General features: G+C 41.9%; 1 protein-coding gene across 2 annotated transcripts in view; it reads left to right on the top strand.

The window, feature by feature from the left end:
- Positions 1-18632, top strand: part of AHRR (aryl hydrocarbon receptor repressor) — a 50340-nt gene that overhangs the window by 13679 nt on the left and 18029 nt on the right. For both annotated transcript variants that reach the window (XM_081166347.1, XM_081166346.1), the window contains exon 3: positions 1858-2039. In XM_081166347.1, coding sequence (XP_081022473.1) covers positions 1858-2039 — 182 coding nt within the window. The remainder of the gene's footprint in view (positions 1-1857; positions 2040-18632) is intronic.

Genomic DNA, 18632 nt, shown 5'->3' on the forward strand with positions numbered 1-18632 from the left:
AGGCAATAGAGCGAACAATTTCTCTTAGTGTCCTGTGTATTAAAGGTACACGCCAGACTTTAAATTGGTGTAAGAGCGTAGTCTAGGTTTTCTCCATACTTTTCTTCTTGTTCCTTTAACATAAGTATTTCTCTATCATTATCTTTAAAATGTATAAGGATTTTGAGGCTAACTCAATTTTTAAAGAATTCAGTCTATGCTTCAGCAACTAGCAAAGCTTTTGCAGCTTGGGTCTGAATTTTGCAAATACATATCTTTTATTAACCCAAGGGGTACTTTACTGTAAGATTCTTTTAGGTGTCAGAGTGTAGTTAAGAATAGAATAGTGGTTGTCTAAACTCATAAAGTTATTATGTTCTACATCATTTATCTCAGCGCTGTTGAGAAGATCTGGTTCCCTGATACTGTACAGCAACACTCAATACAAGTTACTGGACTATTTTCAGACTTCATGAAATGAAGTACTAACCAAGAATTATTGCAAAGTGTTAATTCTATCATGCAACAGCAAGCTATCACTCTACTTTGGGACACATTTTAAAAAGAAAAGCCTGACTAGCTTTTCAGATAGGGATGTTTTTAATGTTTGATGTTTTATTCTGTTTTAATATTCTGTTGGGAGCCTCCCAGAGTGGCTTGAGAAACCCAGCCAGATGGGTGGGGTATAAATAATAAACTATTATTATTATTATTATTATTATTATTATTATTATTATTATTATTATTATTATTATTATTATTTTAATTGAATAACTTTCTAAAGAAATGCCTGAAGTAACTGATACTGTAGTTTGATGTCTTGTTTATTCTGTTATATTTTACTCCAGGAAGACCCATTTATCCTAAACAGAACCCAATAAAGCAGACATGCATATTCAAAATATCTTTCTTAAATGTGATCCCATTGAGATCCCAAAATGAAATTTTGAGGGTAGTCCTTAGAAACATTAAATAATCAATACAAAATTTGGACATTTTTAATCATTTTTTAAAATCACTTTTTAAAATTCTAAATTTTGTAACTTTAAAATTTAAAGTAAGCACATCATGTGACCTGTCATATTAAAGCCCATGAAGTTCTGAAGAGATCAGTATATTTAGTTTTGAAATTCTGGGCTGAGTTTTTATGGCTGTTGTGTAATCTAGCAAGGCCAAAATTGTCTCTCTCTTTTTGGAAATTTCAAACTCTCATAACTCAAAAACAGGATGAGATAAAAAAATTTAGATTTAAACTTAGTTTTGAACATTCAACAAGCGTACAAAATATTAAGAAAATTCGAATACACAAGGTTAAAAAAAAGGATCACTTTATATGGGATATCTCTGTTGGAAGCTACAGAAACTGGGGACTGGGAGCAGTGAAGGGGTTTGTGAAAGGATTTGGTGACACAAGAAGTGGGAGATAATGGTACACATAAAGGTAGCGGGGAGAATTTTTGCCAGTTAAGCATCTTTCAAAGTTGGTGATTTTTCTGTGGAAATGTTTGGGTCGAGAGAACTGGCACTCCAAGCCGTTTGTGTATGACCCCCCCCCTAATTTACACATTATATATGAATCATTTTTCAAATGGTCTAAAATATAGCCATAGCCAAATTTGGTCCCTATAACAACATGTAACATTTTGGGGCAAATAGTTATTCCAAAACTTCATTTCAGCTGCAGCAAAAGAAGAGGTATTTGCACCTACTTAGTTCTTATCTGACAGTTTTGCTGGGCTGACCAGTCCTGATATCTAGCTTAACAGAGGATGCCAACATTTTATTCTGTTTCGGTATTAGAGAGCGGATACTGGCAACCGTCATTGCCAGTGAGCTTAAGACGGTGGGTTTTTCATAGCACATTTTCTCCCCGAACAGGAGGCCCGTGCATGGGAATGGGAAGTCTAATCCTTCCAAGAGACACAGAGATCGCTTGAATGCTGAGTTAGATCACCTGGCCAGTCTCCTGCCTTTCCCACCGGACATAATAGCTAAACTGGACAAACTCTCCGTCTTGCGTCTCAGCGTCAGTTACCTTAGAGTCAAAAGCTTCTTTCAAGGTAAGGCTTCAAGTCGTAATAATCTTTTCTTGGTGTCTGAGGGAACATTGCACAAGTTCTCAGAGACCATGTCTACCCAGACCTCTACCAGGAAGAGTGGACCTGCTCCATGATGCTAGTGGCTTAGGGCCCTTGTATCTATGGAATCGCCTCTCCTGGTCTGCCCCACAGAGGACCTTTGTTGTTGTTTAGTCATTTAGTCGTGTCCGACTCTTCATGACCCCATGGACCAGAGCACGCCAGGCACTCCTGTCTTCCACTGCCTCCCGCAATTTGGTCAGACTCATGTTTGTAGCTTCGAGAACACTGTCCAACCATCTCATCCTCTGTCGTCCCCTTCTCCTTGTGCCCTCAATCTTTCCCAACATCAGGGTCTTTTCCAGGGAGTCTTCTCTTCTCATGAGGTGGCCAAAGTATTGGAGCCTCAGCTTCAGGATCTGTCCTTCCAGTGAGCACGCAGGGCTGATTTCCATCAGAATGGATAGGTTTGATCTTCTTGCAGTCCATGGGACTCTCAAGAGTCTCCTCCAGCACCATAATTCAAAATCATCAATTCTTCGGCGATCAGCCTTCTTTATGGTCCAGCTCTCACTTCCATACATCACTACTGGGAAAACCATGGCTTTAACTATACAGACCTTTGTTGTCAAGGTGATGTCTCTGCTTTTGAAGGTGCTGTCTAGGTTTGTCATTGCTTTTCTCCCAAGAAGCAGGCGTCTTTTAATTTCGTTGCTGCTCTCACCATCTGCAGTGATCATGGAGCCCAAGAAAGTAAAATCTCTCACTGCCTCCATTTCTTCCCCTTCTATTTGCCAGGAGGTGATGGGCCCAGTGGCCATGATCTTCGTTTTTTTTTTATGTTGAGCTTCAGACCATATTTTGCGCTCTCCTCTTTCACCCTCATTAAAAGGTTCTTTAATTCCTCTTCACTTTCTGCCATCAAGGTTGTGTCATCTGCATATCTGAGGACCTTAAGGTCCATGAATAACCATAGTTTAGAGGTCTCGGGCTCTAAGGAAGCCAGACTATCCTCCACCAGGCCCAGGGCCTTCTCAGTGATGGCTCCAACCTGGTGGAATGCTCTGTCCCACGAGACTAGGGCCCTTCAGGATTTATCCGCCTTCCATCAGGCCTGTAAGGCAGAGCTATTCCGCCTGGCCTTTAATTTGAATTCAGCCTGATCTTTTATTTCCCTTCCCTCCCCCTTCCCTTTTATGAAGATCACCCGCTCTGAGACCCCACAGCTAATTCTCCCTTGGCCTCCTCGCTGGCCCAAGTAGGACCAATTCAGCCAGCTCGCCCTGGGGATTATCTAATTGATTTTTGATTTTTATTGTTATTCATGTTTTTATACCGTATTTAATGTTGCTTTTATAATTAAGTGTTTTAAAGTGTTTTAAATTTGTTGTTAGCCACCCTGAGCCTGGTTTCTGAACCGGGGAGGGCAGGGTATAAATAAAAATGTATGATGATGATGATGTAGTATGCTTGTTTACATTTTTGGAGGATTTGCTGTGACACCCCCAGAAATGGGATGCCCAGGCCATACAGGCTTCGCTTCTTGTGACCTTTGGCTTTGCCTACCCTTCGCTCAGCCGGATGTTTGTTGCCTTGCCCTCTGCCCTTTCCATCATCCTACCAGCTATCCTGGGCTGTAGCTTCCAGTGTCATGGAGGAATTATTTGTATAGAGTGTGTTTAATACCACTGAATTCATACTTCTGATTTGATGTGCATAGCATTGCATTGTGCAAGGCTAGCTGCATCTGAACAATTAAATCTTGGTTAAATAAGTAGGTAATAAGCCACTATATGCGTGACTACAGGCTCTCACATGCTGCAAACAAGGCCGGGAGCTGCAGTTATCTTCCTGCCGCATCGGAATTGGGGAACAACGATGAATAGCTTTCAAACAAGCCCTAAGTATGAAACCATGGTTTAAAGTTTGCCTCTCAGTCTTAGCTTGTTTAGAAGACATTAACCACAGTTTCTGGTTCAGACATAACAGGAAGTTATGGTTACTGAGGTTTCCTGGCTTGCTTTGCCACTTGCACGAAAGGAAGAGCAAAGGGGCTGCATGCTGCAGGTCATGCATATTTCATATTATTATGCTGAGATTTGATAATCTGTGGCTGCTGAATAACAACGTGCAAAACTGAAACTGGGCAGATTTTTTATAAAAGCTGTGCAGTGTGGCCAGAGGGATCATCATGCCCTGTACTAAAAGGTTCCTGTAAAGATCGCACTGCTGTAAAATGAATGTGAAGTGCTTTGAATACTTGGAAGTGCTATATATGTTTGTGTCCTCTTATTAAAGTTTATAAGTGAGAGCGATAATGTGAGCCACAACCTGTGGTATGGAGTGTGTGTGTGTCTGTTTGAAGAAGCACAGTACACACAGAGGTTTGTTTGGTTTTTATATTAATATTCACATTTCTAAGTTGCTTTTTGAGAACTTTTAGACAAAAGTGCCTTACAACCTGTTACAAAATTATATCGGAAAATAAGATAAGCATAATTAAAATTTTAAAAACCTCACAGTTAACTAATACAGTTGCTTAAAAACCAAATTTAAAAACCGCATTGCAAACAAAACAAGCAGCGGCATGTACACATGCACACATCCTAATAGCTGTCCTCAGGGCCGGCCCACCCATGAGGAAAGGGGAGGCAACCTCCTCAGGCAGCAGAAGCCAGAATAGCTGCAGCATGTTCCTTGGAGGTTGGATCTGCCGCCTCCTCGGCTGCTCCCATCCAGTGCCACCACTTGGCAAATAGGAGCCACTACAGTGGTACCTCAGGTTACAGATGCTTCAGGTTACAGACTCCGCTAACCCAGAAATAGTACCTCGGGTTAAGAACTTTGCTTCAGGATGAGAACAAAAATTGTGTGGCGGCAACGGGAGGCCCCATTAGCTAAAGTGGTGCTTCAGGTTAAGAAAAGTTTCAGGTTAAGAACGGACCTCCGGAACAAATTAAGTTCTTAACCTGAGGTACCACTGTACTGGTCTCCTCCCACCCTTGTTCCCAATGTAGAGCTTTATTCCTCCTTCGTTTCTGAAGCAGATGTTCACTCACACCTTCTTCCCTGATAGGAGGGCATCATTTTGAGGTTTGCCCCAGGTGCCAAATTGTCTTGGGCTGGCCCTGGGTACCCTAGACCAAAGGCTTTGTAGAGTTAGACAGTTCTTGTCAGATAGTAATGAATCAACAGCCATGGAGTTAGTTCAGCCTTTCTTAAACCTGGGTCCCCAGATGTTGTTAGACTACAACCCCTATAATCTTTGACCACTGGTCCTGGTAGCTAGGGATGATGGGAGTTGTAGTCCAACAAAGTTAACATGACCAGAGTAAGGAGAAATGGCAGGGGATGGGATAGTTGGGGGAGAAGCATAAGGTGAAATTTATTGGGAAGGTCCTGGACAATTATGTGATTGATGGTAATCAGACTGAACGTCTGATTATCAAAGCGCTCTGAGATAAAGACCTCAAATGCTCTGATCAAAGCCGTTTTCTGCTGTCTGCGCCTGGGGGCTTAGTCAGGGGCTAAAACAAGGTGGTGAGCTGAGGAACCAACATCTCACCCAAACACTACGTAAGAACCCGTTGTGAGTATAAGGTCTTCACTCTCTTTTTCTTAAACATGTTTGGGGAAGGAAAAATACAGCTTAGAGATATTTCTTTGTCTGCATCCAGTGTGGCAAATGTACCTTTGGATCTTCCAGTGACTGATGGTATTGTTCAATAGTTGATGGCTGAACAACTAAAAATGAATGGATTAATGTTTGATGAAAGGGGGAAAGAAAATGAATCAGAGAGAGATGAAATAGAAAATGGAACTGGAGATTACTTAGAGGCTTCAGACAAAATTAATGAAAACGTGACAGGACTGGACGATGAAACAGCAAAATTGGAGAAAGCAGATGGTGAAATGGAAATGCCTTTCATACAGAGGCTTGGAGGAGAAGGGGAAGATAAAACCATAAATGGTCATCTGGATGTGGCATTAATACTATCGATGATGTTGAGAGTGAGAAAAATCTTTGGAAAAACTTCCGTCCTGGCCTTTCTTCAGTTCTAGAAGAGAGAAAGTATTCTGCATACGATTTGGAGCAAATTCATAGAATGATGCTACTAATATGTATGGAAAAAGGATGGAAGAAACGTAAGTGGATAGTTCTAGAGGAGGAGATCGGAATACTATATTACACAGTACAGGGAATGGAAGCATGAAAGGAAATGGAATTTGAATATATGGAACTGGGCATAAACTAAAGGATATATAACAAGAAAAGAATTGTGGAATATTATTCCAATATGTGATCACTGTAGAGAGATTTTAACATAGAAATGGACAAAAGAATTTACTAGTACTCAGTATGGAGGAATAGTGGTGGGAATTAATGGAGTTAAAGTTGATATTAAACAAAAAGCACAGTTGACCAATAATAATAATAACAACAACAACAACAACGGCAATTTGGGAATCCCTCTTGGACTTGAGTGGGAATGAATTCGAGACACATTTATGTAAAAGAAATATTGTTTAACAGAAAGTGGAGAAGATGGATATTACCATGGACTGAATGTTAGAAATATTTTTCCCCTTTTTATGTAACTAGCAGGTGGAAAATCAGAGGTCCTTTTATATTTCTTTATTGTTTCTTTTTCTTCTTTTTTTTTCTCTCTCTCTCTTCGTATTCCTGCTTCTCTTTCTCCTTCTTTTCTCTTTTTCTTTCTATATTGTTGTAATCTCTCTTCTTTGTTTTCTTCTCTTCTTTTTTCTTTGGCGTCTTCTGCTTGGGCCTTTATTAAGGTCCAGAGATTGTATAGTCATGGAGGTGGTAGGTGGTTGATGTCCTCAACATTGGACAAGCATAGGCAAGGGTGCCAACAGGATTTTCTAAATCCAATAAACTGTACAACTCCCCATTCCACCTGCAATCTATTAGCAAGAGCTGGTGATAGCACATACAGAGGCAGACTATAGTTCTCCATAAGCAATGATCCTGCAATTAAAAAATAAGCCAACGATTTTGTTTCAGAACAAACAGAACTTTACTGTCTTGAATGTTGGAATGAGCTACGTTTTGGCGCACTGTATAATTTAAATCAAATGGTCATTGATGTGCATGATGAGGCATCTTGCAGATTTAGAAACAATTTAGAATATTTTGTTAACAAAGTGTCTGGTGTTTCACCATCTGAAAATATTTTCAATAGAAGTTGAAGTATGTCAATGTTGACTTATGTGTAGAAACTTTACACGTCAGGCTTACGTAATTACAACAATATGTGCAATGTTGCCATGCACAAAATTATCTCCTGCTGCCTACAAAATAGTATCAGTTATGTACAACTGGAGTCAACAATTAGAGGATGCTCCATTGAATCATTACAAACTGCATCCAGTATCATTATTCCTTAACCATCCAAGATCATTCACCTTTCCAACCAATAGTACTGGCTATCTCATCCTCAGTCCTTTGCCAATGCAATTTAATTTTTAAAGGTTCGTGTCCTGGCAGGTGTATTTCCAGAATTCTTGTTAAGATGCATGTATATATCTATTAATTAAAATCAGGACTGATCTGAGACAGCAACTGTTTTGGGATAAACAGATAATAATGCACAGAAGTGGAGATGAACAGCAGTGCCTCCCTGTTACCTTCTTCTCTACCTAGCGGCCAATTCATCTCTTTATGTTTATATGGTTATATGCCGTTTTCACCAAAAGTCTTCAAAATTAACATGCATATAAAATCAAAACTTGGCAGGAAAAACCAAAACCGCAGAAGCGAAGCAGCAAACCTGAATATATTTTTTAAAAAACCTACTCCAAACAAAACCATTTTCGCTGAACTTCAGAATGTCTGTAAAATGAGGTCCTGATGGGTGTCCTGGGGGAAAGGGTTGCAATTCCTAGGTGTCACCATTGAGAAAAACCCTGTTTCACTTCAGCACTAGCTGAACCTCTTGGCAGCTTCTGAACATTGTACAGAACTTCCATTGCTGATCTCAACAGGTGAGCAGATTCATGTGGAAGAAGGTGTTCCTCAAATACCCTGGTACCAAACTGTGCCCTTGGCCAATGGCAGACTCCTCTCACTGCTGCTTGGGAGGAAGTCTTAGCTAGCCCTAGTCTTTTCCTCTGAGGTCTCCTCACAAAGAGAAAAGATTGGTTGCAGAATGGAAGGAAGGGAGGGTTTTTGGTTAAAGTTTTCTCTTTTCATGGGGATGCGGGTGGCGCTGTGGTCTAAACCACTGAGCCTCTTGGGCTTGCCAATCAGAAGCTCAGTGGTTCGAATCCCCACGATGGGGTGAGCTCCCATTGCTTGGTCCCAGCTCCTGCCAACCTAGCAGTTCGAAAGCACGCTAGAAAGTGCAAGTAGATAAATAGGTACCGCTCTGGTGGGAAGGTAAAACAGCGTTTCCGTGCGGTGTTCCTCTGTCCTAGAAGCAGCTTAGTTATGCTGGCCACATGACCCAGGAAAACTGTCTGCGGAGTGGACAATTTGCGACTGGACTTAACTGTCAGGGGTCCCTTTACCTTTACCTTCTCTTTTTATACATGGCAGAATCTATTACTAGATACTAGGGCTTAAAACATTAGATGGTTGATTAATCACCTGATTAAATTAGTGGGGCGAGCTAAAGGTTTGTGATATTTTTTGCTTTTTGTGTGTTTGGTAAATTCTATGAAAATGTCATGCTACAGACACCATTTTCATTTTCTTATACAGTAAGCCTGCAACTCATGCACATTTAACTTGTGCGCATTTAGCTTTACACCTGGGGCAAAAAATTAAAATAATTGAAAGGGGGTGGAGATGGAGGGGGGTTCCAGGAAAGATAATGTTTGTTTTTAAGCGTGATCCCTGGAATGTAACCCCATGTGTGTTGCAGGCCTACTATATACTTAAGGTGTTCTATATCATTTTAAAGATAATTTTCCAGAGTTTCATGATCTGGCAACAGGTTTTCAGAATGGCAATTTACACGTGAGCAATACATGAAGCATGTCCTGCATGTTGCCTCAGAATTTCTTTAATTTTTTTGGTAAAGTTCAGTTGAAGACCTCTTCAAGAAAATGAGAGAATAGATTAATGAGCCCTTATTGTATTGATAGTTTTGCTTCCTTGTTTGGTGTACAGAGAAGAAATGTTATGTTAGGGACAAAATCAAGACAATGAAACTTAAGCTGGTTGAATGTGATATATTAGTTGCAAAAACATAACTTCCCCCCTCAACAAATGAAAAGAAAAACCAATATGCTTTAACTTTATTCTCTTCTTTGAGGTATTTTACATGCCACATTTGATGGGGGGCACCTTACACAGCATAAATGTGTTGTCATATTTTCATCCTTGAGAATTTAATAATTATTAGGGAAGCAATCTGATGCACAAGAAACGAATGCAAAACAAGCCAGTATAAGTTAAGCTGGAGTAAAGTTACACTAGATCCAAACTCCGTTTGAGGTGCTACAGAGCACTATTTTATCCCCAGAGCTATTTAATATCTATATGCAGTGCTTTCCCCCCTAGAAAAATAGGTACCGGTACTCACCATGAAGTTGTTGCAAGTAAGTGCCACACTTTTTAACAGCAACAAAACGAGTTGCTGCTACCGCGTATCCTTGAGTACCTTGAGAATAATCACTTGCACTTGATCTGGAAACTGCGATTAGTGCAGAATATTAGTCCAGAATATTGCGGCATAGTTGCTGCCTGGAGTAAGGCACATTTGCTCAGAGATCTGCACGGGGTTGATTTGTTACCAGGCCAAGTTCAAGGCATTACTATTAATGTGCAAAGCCCTTAACAAGTTCAGGTCAGTTTATGTGCACACTTGACAGTTTCAGTCTATGAAACTGGTTTGTTAATCTGCAGTTGTTAGTTTTTGCGGTGGTACCTACACACTGGGACTCCCTGCCTGTTTACATTTTTAGATGGGCCACTCCAAACATGTTGACATCAGTGTATATTAGTCTCTTTTTACTTTTAATTGGGATGCGGGTGGCGCTGTGGGTTAAACCACAGAGCCTAGGACTTGCCGATGAAAAGTCGGCAGTTCGAATCCCTGTGACGGGGTGAGCTCCCGTTGCTCGGTCCCTGCTCCTGCCAACCTAGCAGTTCGAAAGCACGTCAAAGTGCAAGTAGATAAATAGGTACCGCTCCGGTGGGAAGGTAAACGGCGTTTCCGTGCGCTGCTCTGGTTCGCCAGAAGCGGCTTAGTCATGCTGGCCACATGACCTGGAAGCTGTACGCCAGCTCCCTTGGCCAATAAAGCGAGATGAGCTCCGCAACTCCAGAGTCGGCATAGGCGCCGACTCCATGGGGCTTGAGGGGGCCCGAGCCCCCTCAAAAATTCGTTTGGGGGGGCTCCGCCCCCCCAATAATCTCCGGCGCCCCTCCAGCAGAGCGCCACCGCCGCCCTCCCCCAGCCCAAAATGCACAGGGTCGGGCTGCATCCATGCCTCCTGCCCTCCCTCCCTCCCGAGCAAAAGCTCCACCCAATTTCCGCTCCGGAGCTGATTAATAGGCGCAGCACGCTCTCCCCTATTCACTCACGAGGAGGCGGCGCCACTTTATTTGCATATTCATGAGCTTATTTATTATTCATGAGCTTTCCCGGCCCCCCCCCCATATTTTTTATAAGTCCGCGTCCCTGAGAGTCGGTCACGACTGGACCTAATGGTCAGGGGTCCCTTTACCTTAATTTTAATTATTTTTAAACATTTAAATAATTTTAAGTTCTTATTGATAATTTTCCTATTTCTTGCAGTCCGTTTAGAAGTTTTACTACAGTCAAGCAGTGTAAAAACCATGCCTCCTTTAGTCTTAAAATTCCCACAATTGTGGATGTGTGTTTGAGGGAAAGAAATTGTAATTCCACTGAGGATAGGTCCACGTCCTCCATCATCTAGGAGGGCAGCTGGATAGCTTAGGTGGCCTGGGGGCACAACAAGGGCTGCTCTCCCCGTGCAGCTGTCCCACTTTGCCTAATGAGGATTAGCAATATTTTGGGGTTCAAAGACTGTATTCATTGTGCGGGAAGAGTGGTTGGGGGGACACATACCGGTGTCAGAGAGTAGCCCCCTTCATCCATCCATCATATTTTCATTCTCTTTCGCTCTCCCCATACCCTATCTCTCTCCTTGTTAATCTATCATCTAGTCATTCTCTTCCATTTATTTATTTTTGGCTTGGGGGCCACATATAGCCCCCAGGACACAGATTGCCTACCAGTGACGTAAGGCGGTAGTTTTCAACCTTTTTGAGTCCACGGCTCCCTTGACCAACTACATTCTTTCTGTGGGGCTGAGGAGCCCAGTTATGTCACCCCTTGCTTGTAGAGCAGGCAGCCTCTCACCCTTTTTCCAATACCCTCCCTTGTGGAGTGTTTCCTCAGCCTCCTCTCCTTGAGAGTCCTCCGGGCAGCCACTGCTGCCGCCCCTGGTCTCTGAGCGGCCCTCCAGCCTGCCCCACAGGGGCCTGGGACTTGTCTGTCCATTCCCAACAGCAAAGGCTGGCTGGGCTTTCTCACCCGCTTGCTTGCTTAGTCGAGGTCACCTCAACTCCTGATAACCAGCACCCCCTGACCAGCCCCAGAGGCACCATTCACCTGGGGGACTTGTAGCCAGGGCTGCTGCAACAAACAGTTGTGCAAGCCTTTGGGAGGCAGAGACACAAGAGGGCAACATGGGAGGGAGGGAAGGAAGGAGAAACGGAGACCAGTGTTGCCCGCAGCACCCCTGACCACGGCACCCTGGTTGGAAACCACTGACCTAAGGAATATTTGCTCTGTGTGAATAGTAAGAAAGTTACTACTTCTTTGAAGAAGTGGAACTTGAAGCGCTCTAGATGTAAATAGTGTGGATGAAAAGTTTCATAAAACTAATTCTTGAAATATTTGCATTTTTATGCTGGTGTATTTTTGGAAAACACTTCGCTGGGAGAGAGATTATAGCATTCTGAATACTGCCCAATGCTGTATGCTAATGCTGCTAATGAGGTTTTTATGCAGAGCAGTATAATCACCACTAGGTGTCCTCCCTGCAGCTGTTCCTAATATCAAAACAAGGTATCAGACAAGGTTATTAAATGCAAATACTTCAGAGTAATTTCTAAAAGGAAAATAGTTCAGTTCATTAGAAATAAGAATTCTTTAAAAGCCTCGTGTGTTTAAAATCACCTTCCAGCAGCAAAGGAAATATTTCTGGCATTTTCATGAAAAGTGAACGACTTCTGTCTATCTTTTTATTTCAATAATTTCTATCCCTTTTAAGTGTTGTGCACAGTCAGCTTACAACAGCTATAATGAAGATAAAATCAGTAAAAATGACCATATAATCAGAAAACTTACTTAGAATGTCTGCCGAAATAAGAAGATCTTCACCAAGCAAGGGAAGTTCAACAGGGAAGGAGCCTTTCTGTTCTCAGCCAGGAGGGAGTCTGACAGAATTGGACCCACAGTACCGAACCCATGGCTGCAGGCCCTGTGTCCGAACCATGGAAGCTGGTGAGCAGTGACTTCCCCAAAGGCCTCAGGGATCTGGCAGGCATATAGGGAAGAAAGCCGTCCTTAAGGCATTTCTAGAACCCAGTTGCTAAGGACCTTTTACAGTAACGCAAGAACCTTGAGCTTGGCACAGTGGCATATGGGCAGCCGTTGCAGTAATGTTCTGGCAGAAGTCAGCCTGCCCCCACCAACAGTCTGGCTGCGGCATTTAGCACCACCTGGAACTTCTGGCATTTCAAGGTGCAGCCCAACTTTCCCACTGCAGGAGCACCAAGAAAGTGCAAGGCTTTTTTTTGCTTGGCACGCTCAAGAACAGAACAGTGGTGTAACTAAAAACAGTGTCAGTCTTGTAGGCACTGTTGCTGTAGCCCCATCCTCTTAACCATGCCCATTTAACAGTACCCCGCCTCCCATGACCCTTATTCAAAGGGGATGATAATACAGCAAATCTGCTGAGTGATTTTATTGTACCAAACTTTTCAGAATTTTGTTTATATGCCGATAAAGGTTTTGAGATTGATAATGCAGCAGTTGTTTCTTTCTTGGCAACGTTCTGAGAATATAGCCCAAACTCCTTTTTAATTTTTTAAGTGATAGCTTACACTTGGTGGTTGTGTACCACCACAAAACCTGATGCTGGTACTTTGAACCTGCCCTTATTGCACTCATTTTCATTGCTGTGACGAGAGTGGTTCCATACTTCGTGTGGCAGGCATGTTTGATACACGTGCACTATTGTTCTTGGCAACACATAGAGTATAGACAAACTGCACATCTGGAGGCCCCAGTGAGATGCATATACACCCACATGGATAATGGCATGTGTAAATGTATTTATATTGTCCGTATGTTTGCAAACCTGTATAGCAGCAGCAGCAAAAGAGAGGTAGGCAAGCGCAGGAAATCGCTGTTCACTCCTTGAATGTTTCTCCAATTGCTACAAATGGTCTCCCACTAAAGAATTCTCCATAGCATAGGGGAAACCCCACTTTGTAAGCTGTAAAGCAGAAGCAAAAGAGAAGGCGTTGCGGTGAGAGACATGAGTTCTGATTTGAGTTTTCACTTGCCTGTTGTGTGCTTGATGTGACTAGGCTTTAAATATACAGCTGTGTGGAAATTTCTTAGCCATATCCTTCAGGGCTCTTTCTGAGCAGACCCTGAAAACTTCTTGGGGAACTACTTTTGCTTGAAAAGTGGCACACACATTTATTAAATAATAAAGCTAAAAGTGTCATAGGCACTTGCGACCAGATGATGCCCACTCAGTGCTTGATCCAGTCGTTGCCTTCTTAAAAGGCTACATTCTTTGAAAGCTGATGTGAAAATCCCAAAAGGCATCTCTTCCTCATAGACTGAGGTCTACAGTTGGTGAAACCCTGGGTTGAGTACAGAGATATACCCAACCTGCCTAGGACATCAAGAGACACAGCCTCAGAACTGGTATTGTCTGCCAGAGTTGACACCAAGGAAAGGTGGACACAACAAGATAGATGATAGATAGATAGATAGATAGATAGATAGAGATCACAGCAACAAATGTGCTTTATTTAACTGTTTTGTCTGTTCAGTTTACGAAGACATGTGATTGTGCAAGCATCATGCGCTATGCTTGCAAGGTCTTGGTAATTCACAACTCATTATTGTTGTCCTGTTATAATTATGTTACATGTTATGTTGATATTAAACATGATATTTCTCATGTTTATAAACATTCCATTTTTAATTTACATGGTATTGTTGATACAGGTAACTTATGTGCATTTATGTTGTTTTACTAGAGAAGGAAAGGTCTGAACGAAGGCATTATTATTATCATCATTATCATCGGTTGCCATCAATTTGATTTTAACTAATTTTTATAATGAAATATTTTTAGAATGTGCTATTATTTGATTGTTTATTTGACTGTTGTTAGCCGCCCTGAGCCCGGCTTGGCTGGGGAGGGCGGGATATAAATAAAATTTATTATTATTATTATTATTATTATTATCATCATCATCATCATCATCATCATCATCATCATTATTAACTAGTAAATAGTGTAATACTTCTTCCAGGTATGTTATTTGTATGGCTTCTTGGGGTATATATGATTCCTGGTATCTCATTGATACAGAATTATTATTTTTTCTATAGATGAAGAGTTAAAACAATTTGGAGCTAGGGATTGCGTGACTGTGGCAGACTCAGTTGCAACCTCAAAAAAAAAAAGTGGTTATGAAACTGATCTTTTGATCTGAGGAATAGAGGTCTGATCTATGGTAGACTTGCAGTGTGTAAATGAGCTACTGCCTCTGCCTTCTTCCCGGCTAAGACAAAATGTCTTTGGCTATAAACCTGACCTTCCGCTTTGGGTCAGTCACGAGTGGAAAATTTCTAAGGGAAAGATTAATAATCTAGTTTACAAAATTCCTATTATTTCCCCGTAGCTCCTTAGTATTTTGTATAATTCTCCTCCTGTTTATATCATTCTGGCTAGCATTTTTATACATTGAGTGATAAACATATGTATAGACAGTGGGGTTCAATGGAAATTAAAATCTGTGTTTGGAATATTTAGAGCATTATACTAAAAACAAAGCCACCGACTCAAACATCTTCCACACTTCCTGTGTGCTTGTGAACGCACATCTGCTCACCAGATGATTGACAGACTTTATAGCATTTTATAGTGTTGATTACCTGCTTGGAGGAATGAAGATTTGCCTTGACGGAGTTTTCCCAAGTGTAACTTTGTTAAAAGTATCTCACCCGGCGAGATTGATCAGCCCTTGGCTAGATGGACCAAGAGTTAAGGTAGTATCATGGGTCATGTAAGACAGGTCAATATTATTTTTTCCATATTGCAAATGGAGTATTGCAGCAGAATGGCTTCCCTAAGCCTCAGGGCAAAGGTTGAATATAAAACGGGACTATCCAGCTTCATAGTTCAGTTTCCAAACTGCAATCCTATAACAGAGTCAGCAATGTCGCATATCCAGAATTGACAATCAGCAGGGATAGAACCAGTCTTCAGAAATGACATTCGCATGCAAAATGAGTCTCTGTTGAGTCCAGGGAGAAGAGGTATCTTGATGGGTGCAAAATAGAATGGCAGTTGTGTTGCTTTTGTTCCCCCCCCCCCCATAAATGTGATGTTAATGTACCGTATTTTTCGCTCTATAACACGCACCTGACCATAACACGCGCATAGTTTTTAGAGGAGGAAAATCCGTAGGCATACCACCCGTAGGCATTTCCTCCATAACACGCACAGACATTTCCTCTTACTTTCTAGGAGGAAAAAAGTGAGTGTTATGGTGCAAAAAATACGGTATTCTATGTCCCCCTCTTTTTTCTTCCCTTATGGTACTTGTGTGTTTGAGTGATTATGTGTGTATCGCTGTAAGTTGCTTGGAGACCTTCAGGTGATAAATGTACAATAGGTTTAACAAAAAGAATTGAAATGGATAAATAATATAAAGGCTGAGTTGAATTGCAAGTAGGATCTTGTTTATTGTTAGCATTATTGGTGTCATTATTGTTGTAGTTGTGAAATATATTGGATATTGCAATAGGTTATGCCTAATTAATTTGCTTAATTAATTATATATTGAGCCGTCTACTTGCTTTAATTGTTCTTTTGTATAATTTGGAGTTGGCCCCTGGCTAAGTAGTGAAGTTTTTATTATGTATTTCTTTGTTTTTTTTATCTTGTATGTTTATGTTGTGAGATCTATGGAGGAAGGGTAGTATGCAAATTTAATAAATCATAATGAATAATGATAAAGACTTTGAGATCCAATAATACAACTTGTAATCCTCCTGCACTTAAACTATGTGGCCAGCCCTTTATCTGGATTGAATGGCTAAAGACAGGCATCGCCAGGTCAGTTCATGTGATGGCTAAATACATTGTTCTAATGTATTTTTAGCGATAAAGGCCTAATTGAATCTTTCAGCACTGAAAAAAACCATTTGGGTCCCAGATCTACTATCCTGAATCAAGCGCTCCCTGTATAAATGCTTCTCATTGCAGGCTTAGCCCCCATATTTGTGTTTAACACTTGGAACATCTTTATTTCCTGCACATTTAAGTGACTTTCTTGTCTTAGAAATGTTTCTAAGCCACTGTGGGTTACACTGTCAGTTAAGTGTTCGTGTATGCAAGTTGTCTGTTCCGATGAGAGTTAATGGAAACTACCCTGCGTGGAACTGTAATTTGCAAGTGAGGAGTAGCAATGCGTTCTGTATACGTCAAACTATTTTGACATGTTATAGCTATGTGCAAATCTCCTTTCAGCATACTTTCAGCATACACACAATTTCCTTTTAGGCAGAAAAAGCTATTTTTTTTTAATCTGTTTGCATATTTACTAACCCGCTGGTCCTTTTGAAAGTGAAGCTAGAGGCAGCACAGCAGAATACGATTTTTCACAATTTTTATTGTGTTGCAGGCATAATTCTATACCCAGTCTTACTATTCCTCGGGCTATAGAGCTTTACATATTCTGCTTACAGAAAATCCCGGCAAACACAACTGCTGTACTATCTTCAGTTTTCTTCCATTCTGCAATGAAAAACTTTACTTGAAAGAGAGATTATTTTAATTTGCTGGTTTCCTCTCTTCCTCTAATGCATTATTATCTTGTTTTAAAAGTCCATTACTTGGGTTTTATTATTAGCAGACAAAAATACAGAATTAGGTTCCATTACATGAAGGCTTAACCTTCATGAAGAGCACTCGGAGCGAGCCAGGCGTCATCAATATTTAACAGCTGTTGTTATGAGGCATATCTTGGGGGAATGTGGGCTCTCTGCTCGCACGCAAGGGCTTAAACAAGAGCCAGGCCACTGTCAGTTGCATGGAAAGATTGACAGTCTGTTCTCATAGCGTGACAGCAAAGCCTTGGTTACTCAGCGCAATTCTTTTATACCAAAGGCATGTTTTCCCCCTGGTGTTTCTGGAAAAAAACAAAACAAAAAAACACACAGCTCTGTTGGGGAGGAGGGGAAGGAAGCAGAGGGTGGGGTTTTCAATTGCGGAGGTGGCTGAGTGCCCAGCAGTTGCTCACATCCAGGGAAGATACATTGGCAAGCTCTGATCACGCAACCTGCAAAACGCTTGGAGTTGCTTATTGGAAGATGGTACCTCCTCGTGGAAATATAAAGCTCAAATGGGAGAGCAATTTTGGCTTATTTTAAGGGGCAAGTATTCAAAAGAGAGGGACGCGGGTGGTGCTGTGGGTTAAAGCACAGAGCCCAGGGCTTGCCGATCAGAAGGTCGACAGTTGAATCCCCGCAACGGAGTGAGCTCCCGTTCCTCAGTCCCTGCTCCTGCCAACCTAGCAGTTCGAAAGCACAAAGTGCAAGTAGATAAATAGGTACCACTCTGGCAGGAAGGTAAACGGCGTTTCCGTGCGCTGCTCTGGTTTGCCAGAAGCGGCTTAGTCCTGCTGGCCACATGACCCAGAAGCTGTATGCCGGCTCCCTCGGCCAATAAAGCGAGATGAACGCCGTAACCCCAGAGTCGGCCACAACTGGACCTAATGGTCAGGTGTCCCTTTACCTTTTTATTCAAAAGAGAAGGTTGTATCTTGCTGATTTCTGTATCTTAAATGTCTGGCTGTGCATCTGAAACACCAAAGAACAGAAACATTCAGATATTCTCCCAAGGGGAAAAAGGAGAGGGGGAGACAGTTACATGGGGGAGGAAAAGGCACTGCATTACTGCTGGTGTTGTTGAGCCTGACACTGTTAGACACCACAACCCTTTATATATCATGCAGCGGGTGCTGTGGGTGCAACAGCTGTCAAAAGAGCCAGCCCCGTGTCTGGCTGAGCAACCAGCCGCAGCCATGGGAGCTGCCACAGAGCTTAGGGTGGGGCCACGGGAGCCACTGAGGGGAAGGACGCCCTCCCCAGGAGCACCGTGAGAAGTGCAATGAGGGGAACACAAGACAGGCCGCCTCATATCCCCATCTGCCTTGTGTCGCCCTGCCAACACAAAGTGCAGGCTGGCTCTTTCTCATTGTGAACCAGGTGTTTGTGGTCCTGCAGGCTATTGAGGACTGATAATTTGGATTAAAGG

Source organism: Podarcis bocagei (genome assembly GCF_964188305.1).
Source record: "Podarcis bocagei genome assembly, chromosome: 13".
NCBI lineage: Eukaryota > Metazoa > Chordata > Lepidosauria > Squamata > Lacertidae > Podarcis > Podarcis bocagei.